This window comes from Dendrobates tinctorius, unplaced genomic scaffold (assembly GCF_039654945.1).
Source record: "Dendrobates tinctorius isolate UK_male_01 unplaced genomic scaffold, ASM3965494v1 ptg000035l, whole genome shotgun sequence".
Taxonomy (NCBI): domain Eukaryota; kingdom Metazoa; phylum Chordata; class Amphibia; order Anura; family Dendrobatidae; genus Dendrobates; species Dendrobates tinctorius.
This window is the reverse complement of record NW_027361703.1, coordinates 11,466,718-11,480,001: the sequence shown is the minus strand read 5'-3', so window position 1 is coordinate 11,480,001 and position 13,284 is coordinate 11,466,718. Positions and strand designations below refer to the sequence as shown.

The 13,284-nt window shown below is 42.8% G+C and overlaps 1 protein-coding gene across 2 annotated transcripts in view; it reads left to right on the top strand.

Moving 5' to 3' along the window:
* The window catches only part of PNPLA8 (patatin like domain 8, phospholipase A2), a 106,045-nt gene extending 97,619 nt beyond the window's left edge, over positions 1-8,426 (top strand). For both annotated transcript variants that reach the window (XM_073573281.1, XM_073573279.1), the window contains exon 10: positions 7,082-8,426. In XM_073573281.1, the coding sequence (XP_073429382.1) occupies positions 7,082-7,356 (275 nt within the window). In that variant the 3' untranslated portion in view covers positions 7,357-8,426. The remainder of the gene's footprint in view (positions 1-7,081) is intronic.
* Positions 8,427-13,284: the final 4,858 nt, after the last annotated feature.

Genomic DNA, 13,284 nt, shown 5'->3' with positions numbered 1-13,284 from the left:
AGTATCACATGTAGCGATATCGCTAGCAATATCACTATAACGTCACAAAATCGGTGACTTTACAGCGATATTGCTAGTGATATCGCAGTGTGTAATGGGGGCTTTAGGATAAAAGCCAAATCAGAATCTCAATTTGCATTAATTTGTTAATGAGTAGTCAGCCAGCCCCTTTTATCTAACACAGGATATGCTCTCCTATTTGAAAAGCTAGAAGTGGAGTTGCCAATTAAACATTGCTGTAATTTAAGAACTGTTACATATTGATGAGTCGGGGGCCAGATGCTGGAACCCATCAAAAATTGTTAAAATGGGGATGTTTTATTTTAGATGGGGCACTTTTGGCCACATTATGCAATGAAACAGTTGTGTGCATGCCCAACTGCCACTCTACCCATTCTCTAGTGGGGCTACTAAAAAAAAAAAAAAAAGCTAGTCAGCCCTATAGGGAATGAATGGAGCAACTGTGTTCCATTCTAATCAGGATGTTCGTGCCCCTACCGCCAAGCAATGTGGGTCCTATCATTTGGACACCCACTGATCAACAAGTTATCACTGGACAACCCTTCCAAATTCTCTCGTGAGATATTAAACTCATTTGAAAGATTTTATGTTTGAGTTTTCTCCTGACGTAGAAATAATTTGAGTGTGATTAGTCTGTAAATTGGGGATATACACGACTTTATAATGTATCCATGCTAGCAAATAAGAGTTAATGCCAGCTCAGTTGCCACATAGTGATTATATGAAAACTGGTCTGTTCCTTACAAAACAAGTGACATTTAGGCATTGTGAAGAATAAGCTCTTCAATAGTCATGGCTGTTTTCTCTTTGAATTGATTCTATAGTGACTGTAGTAATCTTTCCTGCTAACAAAGAGAGTGATGTTGAAGCTATTTTTAATCTGCTGATGTTGTCCTGCTCTGCCAGCTCAGCATATTCACCAGTGGAGTGGATTGCAGTTCTGAGCATGGCCAATATTTTATTTGACTGAAACCTTAGTCTGATACGCATTGCAGGGCTGATTCTGGACAGAACACATTTGCTTTATGTATGTGACAACACCCCTTTAGGGGAAAAAATATTTTTAATAAGGCCTGCTTTGCTTTTACTATGAAGGGTGTAGTAGTTTTAGGGATGCTTTAGTAGTCTTTTTGAAATGAAGCATTTTTGCAGGTATGGTTCTCAAAACTGGAACTTTTCATAGAGATGTCATGCTTTAGTCACTCAGACCTGCGGTAATGAGTTATGTCATAAAATGGGATACAACAATTGATTTAAAGAGAACCTGTGAGCAGGATTGTGCACAGTAAACTACAGACAGTGTCAGGTTGACGCCGTTATACTGATTTAAAATGATATCATGGTTGATGAAATCTGTCTTGTGGTTGTTGTGGATTTCATCAACCAAGGTATCATTTTAATCAGTATAACAGCGCCGACCTGACACTGTCTGTAGGTTACTGTGCACAATCCTGCTGACAGGTTTCCTTTTAGTGATCAAAGGTTTTTCTATGGTTTGGATTGTAAATTAAGTGTAATGTATCATCCAGATATATTTTTATTAGTGTTTAACCCTTTCACAGCATTTGCTTTGAATATATACGACATTGAAAGTAAGGACTTCCTAATCAATGAGGTGTATAAATACGTCATGCCAATCATGCGATCACCGTGACTAAATGCACGGTGATCGCATGAATGTGCCTGCTGTTTCTGACAGCAGGGCACTGGGACTTACAGCCAGTGGGGGTTTCACTGCTCCCCCCCCCCTCCCACACCTACAATTGCTGTTATTGGCTGTTCAGAATTGAACAGCCTATCACAGTGATTTCAGTGTTTCAGGCAATTAAATTGCCTGGAACTCTGAGATCCAGCCTATGATCGGTGCTGGAGCCTAGCAGCAGCAGCATCACCAGCCTCAGCACTGATTTGGTGCGATCGGACGATGACCTCGATCGCACCAATCAATGTGCAGAAATGCAGTATGAAGTTTGTGACCGCTCTGCACTTCATACTCGCTTTGAGATGTTGCAGAGCGGTCACTGTGCTGTTCTGGTACCCAAACTGCTGAGACTTGTGGCGCCACAGACAAATTTGCCTGTGTCATCACTGCTGCTGTACCTGTAAGAAGAAAGAAGACATTCCTGATCCTTTCTTGAGTTAATCCGGTCTCCAGCTTTTTTTCTAATCCATACCAATCCCTCCTTTGCCCCGCTCCTTCCTTTTCACCCTCTCCCTGACTCCTTCTCCTTGACCCCTTTAGACACCCTAGAAATGATGACATTTTGGGGCCTTGTTGTTCACGTGAGGATAGTGAAGCCAGAAATTCATCATTATTGGAGTGTTGACGTGTTGTATACCACTCCACTGTTCCACATAGCTATGCTCTGGGCATGCTTTGAGGCCATCCACAATTTTTTGCATTAGTTATAATGCACAACGTCCTCCCCGAGAAACTTCAACTTTGATAGACTTTTCAAAGTTCGGTTGGCCATTGATTACTTCAGCAACAAATTTGCTGAGGTGTACTGTCATGATCCAGGACGGGGTTTCCCTTTGTCCTGGTCTGATTGGGGGTTAGTTATTCTGCCTCTCCCTGGCAGAGGGCGGCTATTTAATGCTCACTGGACCTAGGTCCGGTGTCAGTTATACTCCTGCCCTCGGCTGAGTTAGTTGACCTTGTGCGGACGTGTGCCTTGTGCCTGAGATCTTGCTTGCTTGTGTTTGGTTTTTGATTCAGTTCTGTCCCTGTTACGAATTCTGCCTGTCCCTCTTGTACTGCGCTACCTCTTGTGTATGACTCTCTGCTTGTGACCCGACTTCTCTCTGCTTGTCCCCTTGGTACCGCGTTGCCTTCTTGTGTATGACCTTTTGCTTTGTCTGACCTCCCGTCTGTTTACCCCTTCTGTACCTCGCTGCCCGTACTGTGAACGACCTCCGTTTTGCCTGACTCTGAGTTTGCTGTCTTCTGTGAAAGCAGAACTTTAAGCCCCGCCCCCTTGCAGTCACATGACCATAGGTCCCGTGCCGGCTTACTAAGGTCCTGTGCACCTATACTTTCTGGCTATTCTGGTCCCAAGGAGTCCCTACAGTGCGGGTGAGTCCCAGCTCAGCGGAGGCTGTACGCCGGCGCTGTCAGGATCCTGATATGTACGTTCCTCAAAGGGACATCTGCGTAGATGAATCCCTAATACAGGTATGGAATTAAACTCTATAAACTGTGTGAGAGTACCTCAGAGTACACCCACATGTTAAGGGTTTATGAAGGGAAGGACACCTGGATTCAACCCCCTGAATGCCCCCCCTGTCTTGGGAGTGAGTGGGAAAATTGTGTGGGAATTGGTGCACCCACTGATGTATCAAGATTATCACCTCGATGTAGATAACTTTTATACCAGTATCCCACTCTTCAAGTCCCTCTTTACACGAGCTACTGCAGCATGTGGTACTGTCTGCAAAAATCAGAAAGTCCTTCCTAAGACGCTAATTGGGAAGCTGCTCAGATGTAGCGACAATGTGCTGGTGGTAAAGTACGAGGACAACAGGGATGTCCTTTTCTTGACCACCAGATATGGTGATGGCAGCTGCCCCACCGCTTGTAAGAGGTTCAGTTTATCTACACAGGTCACCAAACCAGACAGTGTTATGGGATACAACAAGAACATGTGGTGAGTTGATCTCTGTGATCAAGTCCTCCTGCTCTACAGTGCCATGCGAAAAGCTATGGTGTGGTACAAGAAACTGGTTGTGCACATTGTACAGATGGCATTGTACACGATGTGCAGGCCAGACTGGGACCTTCCTTCAGTTCCATGAAGTAGTGATCAAGTCCCTATATTTGGAAGTCAAAAAGGAATGGGCCCCAGTAGTTTTGGAACTGAAGGTGCTCATGTTGTACCAGGGCAACATTTTCCCTGGTGAGATCCCTAAAACTGGAAAGAGAGGAAGGTCACAAAAAGGTGCAAATTTTGTAACAGAAGGAGGATACAATAGGGCACTATTTAACAGTGTGACACCTGCTCTGACAAACCAGGTCTGTGTATGAAAGACTGTTTCAGAGTCTACCACCTATCCATGGATTAATACATTTATTTCTGACTTGCACAACTTAGATATGCCAACCTGATGCACTCTACACAACTCGCATATGCCAACCTGATGCACTCAACAATACTCGAATATGCCAACCTGATGCATTCAACACAACTTACGTATGTCAACCTGATGCGCTCTACACAACTTGCGTATGCCAACCTGATGCACTCTACACAACTCACATATGGCAACCTGTTGTGCTCTGCACAACTTGCTTATGCCAACCTGTTGCGCTCTACACAACTCGCGTATACCAACCTGGTGCGCTCTACACAACTTGCCTATGCCAACCTGTTGCACTCTACACAACTTGCCTATGCAAACCTGATGCGCTCTATATAGCTCGCCTATGCCAACCTGATGCGCTCTGCATAACTCGCCTATGCCAACCTTATGATCTCTACACAACTTGCCTATGCCAACCTTATGCGCTCTATACAGCTCGCCTATGCCAACCTGATGCGCTCTATACAACTTGCCTATACCAACCTGTTGCGCTCTATACAACTCGCCTATGCCAACCTGATGCCCTCTACACAACTCGCCTATGCCAACCTGATGCCCTCTACACAACTCGCCTATGCCAACCTGATGCCCTCTACACAACTCGCCTATGCCAACCTGATGCCCTCTACACAACTTGCCTATGCCAACCTGATGCCCTCTACATAACTTGCCTATGCCAACCTGATGCACTCTACACAACTCGTGTATGCCAACCTGATGTGCTCTATACAACTCACTTATGCCACCACATTATAAAATTCACATACCAGGAAAACACTAGATCAATTCCAATTATATAGCCACTGTAAAACGCGACATGACGCCCGCAGACCATTCTTTCAAAGTTTAAGTTCCAAAGCGTACTCGGGAGAAATTGCACAACAATTTTTAAGGTCCATTTTCTCGGGTTTCCCTTATGAAAAGAAAAAAAATTGGCTAAAAGAAAAAGTAAAATGTTCATTTTTTTTTTTTTCCTTCCACGTTGCTTTAATTCCTGTGAAGCATAAGAAGAGTTAATAAACTTCTTGAATGTGATTTTGAGGACTTAGAGGGATGCATTTTTTAGAATGGTGTCATTTTTGGATATTTTCTGTCATGTAGACCCCTCAAAGTCACTTCAAATGTGATGTCCCTAAAAAATGGTTTCGTAAATTTTGTTGGAAAAATGAGAAATTGCCGGTCAACTTTTAGCCCTCATAACTTCCTAAGGCCTGTTTCACACTTCCGTTTTTTCAAATCCGTCAAAATCCGTTGTTTTCCGTAAAAAAACGGATCCGCCATTTTTTGCAGGATCCGTTTTTTTTGTCCCATAGACTTCCATTACGGTTACCGCGGATCCGTCAAAAAAACGGATCCGTTTTTAAAAAACCGGATCCGTTTGCATCAGTTTCCGTCAAAAAAACGGAAACGGATCCGTTTGGCGGACACAAAAACGGAAGTGTGAAACAGGCCTAAGAAAGAAAAAGTTTAAAAAATTGTGCTGCTGTAAAGTAGACATGGGAAATGTTATTTATGAACTGTTTTGTGTGACATGACTATCTGATTTAAGTGCATAAAAATTAAAATTTTAAAACTAGCGAAATTTTCACAAATACAAGTCGTATCAAACAAATTTTGCCACTATCATGAAGTACAATATGTCACAAAAACAGTTTCTCAGAATCAGCTGGATCTATTGAAGCGTTTCTGGGTTATTATCACTTAAAGTGACACTGGTAAGAATTGTAAAATTTGGTCTGGTCATGAAGGTGAAAAAAAGGCGCAGGGGTGAAGAAGTTAAGCTAATTTTTTTTTTTAAAGTAACTGACCTGGAGCATATGGTTTAATGTTAATAGAAGACAGTGTTAAACGGCCAGGCCAGTGTATCTGCATGGATATTCAAAAAGATAATGCAACAATGTAAGCTGGAAAAACCACCTAGAAAGAGACCACCAGGTTTGATAACTATGCAGAAAGGCTTTCAAGGTTGCAAAAAGCTTACATTATGTACCAAACTGGGCTTTGATTGTGCAGCTGGAGCCATGTACAGTCAGAGGCCCAGTTTGGTACATATTGTAAGCTTTTCGCAACCTTGAAAGCCCTTTTGCATAGTTATCAAACCTGGAGATGTTCTTGCCAACTATGATACCCTTTCCATGGTCCTCATAGAATGATGCCCCCAAACATTTCCCCCACATAGAATGATGTTCCCATGTTCCTCCACCTACACAGTATAATACCCCACAGCACCCCATAGGCTCCACACACAGAATGATGGCTCCCATAAACCACATAGCATGATGGCTCGCCATACAGTATGCTTGTCACCACAGGCTACACACAGTATAATGGTTACTACAGCCCCCACATAGTATGATGCTCCCACCGTCCCCCCGTACAGTATGATGGCTGCACAGCTTGCTATACACATTGTTGTCTCCCACAGCCCCTATACAGTATTATGTCTGCACAGCTCCCAATACACGATACCGTCCCTTACAGCGATACCCCACCACCCATACAATATGAGGCCCCCCCCTATTGTACTCCATACAGTATGATGCATCCCAGTTTTAAAATGTCAAATGGAAAGTATACTCCCCTAATCCATGCTCCCTGTGCACCTTAGGCTCGATATCTTATCTCTTAGTTAGCCAGCAAAGGCAGAGTGATGCAGTGACATTATAGCGCTGCCTGTTAAAAGCAGGATGCACAAAGTAGCTTTTTTCATGGTGAAGTAAGTGATGGAACAGGGAGCCGGTGTTAAAAGTATGTGCGTTCTGAGATAATTAGTGTCGCAATCAGTCCCGCCAATGGCTGGACCATCCCATCTGGTATTTAATAGATCTGCCCTATGGCTAGTCCAAACCTGCCTGTCGGACACTGTTCTTATACAGTTACTGTAATGAACTTGGGATGAAATAGTAAATAGCAGAGATATAACTACTGATGCTATCATTGTGTAATGTGTTTTTTTATTTTTTTTTGTAATGCTATACAGAGGTGCACAAAACACTGGACGCTCTGCTACCACCAGACAGCTATTTCCGCTTCAACCCAATCATGAGTGAAGACATATCACTTGATGAAAACCGCAAGGAAAAACTCAGTCAGCTTCTTTCGGATGGCCAGAACTATCTCGAGCGAAATGAAGAAAAACTCAAGAAAGCTGCAAAAGTCTTGAAACAGGACAGAACTACATTCCAGCAGATTTGTGACTGGACTAAATTAAAAGTGGATATGTATGATGGCTTGCCACTCCTCTCCAAGCTGTAGAGCTACAACCATGTATGACACAGAGGTTCATATGTCCTTTATCAGTCAACACATCAGTTGTGTGCCGTTTACATCTTCTCTTGTAGCCAAGAGTTAAAGGGATCATTGTGAATGAAGGTTCTGTAATTGTTCCTCTTCAAGCTTAATGTGAAGCTAGAGGGATAGAAATACTTCATTTTAGACAGATTTTTTTACGTTGATGGATAGAGTTGAAAGAATTGATTCACAGGACTCCATCCTATTGGCAAGGTCAGAAACCTGTGACCACTGGACGATAGGCCTGCAAATCTCGTTACTTCCCGGCTCTTCTTTAGATGAGATGTTCTGTGACACACACACAACGTCACACAAGTCTGGCTAATCGAAAGAAGATCTGGGAATGGCGGAAGGGTAGGAGATTTGCAGGGCTGCCATCTAACAGTCACAGAATTCTGACCTGACCAGACTCCTGCAAGTCGATTCTCCCATTTCTATTGCTGGATTCTGCATTTGAGAACAGAAATGTACATAGTATAAATATTCCTTACTTTTACTGTTTTATTTGAGTTGTATTAATATGCTTGGTTTAGCTTTATAGATTATTTATTTAAAGGGAACCGTCATTGAATATGGCCGTAATCCGTGATTGACACCTATCTGTGTGCAAACTTTTATACAGGGAAGTCAATTACCGATTAGGACCCGCTCTGTTGACTGTTAAGCTCAGAATGAGCAGGGAATTAAATGAATACAACGTATACTGATTCTTTTTGTGCAAACCTATTTATCAACTTATCCTGCCTTATTATCTAGTGCCCATAGATTGCAAAGTAGTTCCATGATGACTGGTTCCCTTTAAAATCAAATATTGATTGCTGTCCTTGCCTCCATCCTTTCCACTAAGTGCACTAAAAACATAACCGTATCCGCCACAAAATTTAAAGGGGTGCAAATATTGTGCCTATGAGTTCTGTTATTAAATTGGTTTACATGCACACAATGAAATTATATTTTCTTAGCATTATATGACAGAGGTTCACTGCTGAAATTCATCTTCCAGTTGAATGCATAAAAAATAATTTGCATAAAAAGTTGTGTAACTCAGTTGCTTTACTTATCTTACCTATGCTGAGGAACTGTACAGTATTTCTTATACCTTAATGCTCAATTCATATTCCGACAATCTGTTACCAACGTAGTTGAGCTATTATAATACAGGGCAGACTTCTGTATTGCATTTTGAGAGTTACTTACTTGAAAATAGTGGACAGCACCTTGTGTTAAGCTTACACTACCCAGAATTTATATCTTCATGATGAGCAATGAGCAGACAGTGATCAAGCAGGTGATGTTCTAAACTTTGAGTCCTGTGGTCTACAGAATGTAGCTCTAGCCTATTGGGCCCAACTTGTAGGAAATCCAATCCAGATCACTACACAGTGAAAATAACAGCCTTTACGCTTCTCTGGTGCTGGCACCTTTCCAGCAACATTGGCTCCTGGTCCGCTAAGACTTAGATGAATTTATATTGCCACATGAGCTTGGGGCTTGCGTGACATTGTCATGTGAACCCTGCGCCTAATCTGCGTCCGCTTTACTCTCACTTCTTTTGGACAAAACTGACACTTGGAATTATTGAGAGCTACTGCTGCTCTGACTTCCTCCGAATGTCCGCTTCATCCGAAGGAATTGAGAGTGTAGCAAATGCTGATCGAGTTCAGGGTTCACATGAAATAACAAGCCCCAAGAATCGATGTCACGGGAATAGCACTGGAGCGGAGTATCGGCTGTTATTTTACATGGGGAAATATAGCCTTTGAGACGATGTTGTCATAGTATTGGTCAACCCCTTTAAGTTGCTTATATCTTCAGTGAGTGAAATAAGTATTGAACTTGTTACCAATTTTATAAGTAAATATATTTCTAAAGGCAGGCATGAAATTGTCACCAGATCTCAGGAACAGCCCATCCAGTCCGCGCAGGCAAAGAAATCAAACCACAGAGGTTTATAAACTAAGGTATGTATAATAAATGACACAGAGAAAAGATATTGAACACATGAAGAAAGAGGTGCAAAAAGACATATGTCATGACACCATCTGAAATCTATCTGTAATTAGAAAGCAATCCTGCCACTTATTGAAAAATATCAGCTGGTTCAACTGATGGCCTATAAAAAGGTGTCTCATTACCATGGTGCAGCACAATAAACCTCTCATGTTGGGTAAAACCTGTTAGCTGTCTTTGCAACCTTGTTTAAAGAAGAATTTCAAAACTACTGAAGAAGGCTCCAGTGAGCACGGTTGGGGCCATAATCTGGAATTGGAAAAAACATAATTTCACCTTAAATCGGCCATGACCAGGTGATTCCTGAAATATATCAGACATAGGAGTGAAAAGAATTATCAGAAGAGTTGTTTAATAGCCAAGGACCATCTGTGGAGCACTACAGAAAGACCTGAAATCAACAGGTACAATTGTTTAAAAGAAAACTATAAGTAATGCACTCAACCTTTATGGCCTGTATGCATGCTCACCACTCAAGTTTCCTCCATTCCTGAACAAAAAGCATGTTCAAGCACATTTAAAGTTAGACAAAACTATGATATACTGGGAGAATATAGTGTGGTCAGATGAGAACAAAACTTAACTCTTTGGACACCATTATACACTCCATGGTTGGTGGCCAAAAGGCACTGCATGCATATCACCCCCAAAACTCCATATTAACAGTGAAGTTTGGAGGTGGGAACATCATGTGTGTTTCAGCATACGTCACTGTCAAATTTCATATAATTGAAGGAAGGACCTTGTCATTTATAAAAATCTGCCATCTACCAAAATGATGGAAGTGAAACGAGGGTGGACTTTTCAGAAAGACAGTGATCCCAAACACACAGCCAAAGGAAACTCTCAATTGGTTTCAGACCAAGAAAATAAGGCTGCTAGCATGGCCCAGCCAATCACCTGACCTGAATCCTAATACAAAAATTATGGAAGGAACTAAAGCTCAAAGTTCTTAGAATGAGCACACAGAACCATCAGGATTTGTTGAGTGTTTATGTGGAATGGGCCAAAATCAATGCATGCGACTAGTTTCCCATACAGGAGGCATCTTCAAGCTGTCATCACCAACAAAGGCTTTAGTATGAAATATTAAAGAAGCTCTCCTCCCATCAAAATTTTTATCCTCTTAATATATTGCAGTCATCATATAGCGCACTGTGCACTTAAAATGGCTCATTTTACCTTTCTACGCAGCTAATTATTCTCTTTTCCAGGAAGTCTATTTTCCCTGCATGAGTCATAAGTCACTGCAAAAGTCTATGGCAGGGGTAGTGGGGGAGCAGCTGGGTCAGGAGTTGAATATATATCCTGTTTCTACATCGAGCAGAGAAAGCAGAATTTACTGGGTAGAAAGGCAAAATAAGAAATTCTCAGTACTCAGTGCTTTATAATGTGACAAGCTGAAGAGCCCGGCGTTGCCTGGGCATAGTAACCAACTGTGGTTAGTTATAACAAATTATAATGATTATATTGCACATAAAAACATTTCACATCATATATTCAACACTACAGATTTGCAGCACAAATTAACTAAGCGATTACCCAAGTATTGATAGTATTTTATTTTCAACTCATTCAAGATTTTTAGTTTTTCCTTTCGGTGCAAAGATGAACAGATTTTTGGCAGTTCCAACTCTTGAACAGACCACGTAAAGTTGACCATGAGAAAAGCATGGAGAGTGCAAATCGATCCCTACTACTTTCAAAGACTGTCCCTGAACATTGTTAATGGACATTGCAAATGGCAGTCGAACTGGAAACTGTAGGCGTTTAAAATAAAAAAAACAAATCAGATGGAATGAGTGGAATTCTTGGAATGAAAATGTCCTCTCCTTTGGCACATCCTGTTTCTGAGCTGTGTATCTAACCGTGTCCTGTGTGATAATGTCTGCTGAGCTGTGTACCTAATCCTCTCCTGTGTGATACTTTTTGCTGAGCTGTGTATCTAATCCTGTCGTGTGTTACTGACTGCTCAGCCGTGTATCTAATCCTATCCTGTGTGATACCATCTGCTGAGCCATATAACCCTAGCCTGTGTGATACTGACTGCTGAGCCGTGTATCTAATACTATTCTGTGTGATACTGTGTGCTGAACTGTGTATCTACAGAAAGTTGTGGGAAGCAGGGTGTGTTGCAGTCTGCGCTGCCGAGATTCACAAATCACCTGGGATTTCCTGGAGGAAATAAAGGAGTACACTGCTACAACATCTTGCATCCCAGGTGATTTGTGAATCTCGGCAGTGCGGACTGCAACACACCCTGCTTCCCACATCTTTCTGAAGGTTTTTCCACGTGCGAGTGGTTGGTGGAGGTCCTGCAGCTGCTGATTCTGTGATATGCTCTCAAGCCAGCTGTGGGTTACACAACTGGAATAGGTGAGTGGAACTGTATTATACCGCTCATACTTCAAGTGTCACTAGTGATAGGGCACTATTGCGCCTCTTGTTCCCCCCACCATTTTTGTATTGAACTGTGTATCTAATCATATCCTGTGTGATACTGACTGCTGAGCCATGTGTCTAATCCTCTCCTGTGTGATACTGACTGCTGAGCTGTGTATCTAATCCTATCCTGTGTGATACTGGGCTCCCCCTGCAGTCTGTCAGAGGGTGGTCTGTGTTGGCACAGTAATAAATTGTGTTATTTCCAGCTTTACAGAAGGACGATTATACTATAGAAATGCTAAGAATAATAGGCCAAATTGTTTGGTGAATTGGAACACGCGGGGTTAAAATTTCACCTCACAACATAGCCTATGACGCTCTCGGGGTCCAGACGTGTGACTGTGCAAAATTTTGTGGCTGTAGCTGCGACGGTGCAGATGCCAATCCCGGACATATATACGAGTACATACACTTTTTCCCCATTATGTACCTAGGGGCAAAATTGTTTGGTGAATTGGAACGTGCGGGGTTAAAATTTCACCTCACGACATAGCCTATGACGCTCGCGTGGTCCAGAAGTGTGACACTGCAAAGTTTTGTGGCTGTAGTTGAGACGGTGCAGATGCCAATCCGGGACATACATACATACATACATACATTCAGCTTTATATATTAGATTGCAATATATTAAGAGGTTAAAAACTTTGATGGAAGTGCTTCTTTAAATAAATTTCAGTAAACTTGTTCAATACTGTTTCCCTTTCATTTGTCATTATTACACATAACTTCATTTATGGACATGTATGGTTTGATTTCTTTGCCTGTGTGGATTGGATGGGTTGTTACCGATATCTTAAGAGAATTTCATGTCAAAAGCGCCTTTAGGCCGGTTTCACATTAGCGCTTTTTAAGCGCACGCACGGCCGGGGGTAGCTCCGCCCCCGAGCCGGCTCTCTGCCCGGCGTGCCCGCCCCTTGCTTGTAGCGCCGCCTACTAGCGGACAGCGGCGCCTGCCATCGGCGCACCCTATCTTTAGCATAGGGTGCGCAGATCGTGCGCAGGCCGTGCGCTAGTTGCGCTTTGACCTGCGCTGCGCACTTTTGACGGTGCGCCGTGCGCGCCAAAATCCGAAGTTTGATTTTGGCGCGCACGGCGCACCGTCAAAAGTGCGCAGCGCAGGTCAAAGCGCAACTAGCGCACGGCCTGCGCATGATCTGCGCACCCTATGCTAAAGATAGGGTGCGCCGATCGCAGGCGCCGCTGTCCGCTAGTAGGCGGCGCTACAAGCAAGGGGCGGGCACGCCGGGCAGAGAGCCGGCTCGGGGGCGGAGCTACCCCCGGCCGTGCGTGCGCTTAAAAAGCGCTAATGTGAAACCGGCCTTAGAAGTATGCAATGCTCAAAAAAAAAATAAAGGGAACACAAAAAAAACACAACCTAGATATCTCTGAATGAAGTATTCCAGTTGCAAATTTTTACTTATTGCATAGTGGAATGTG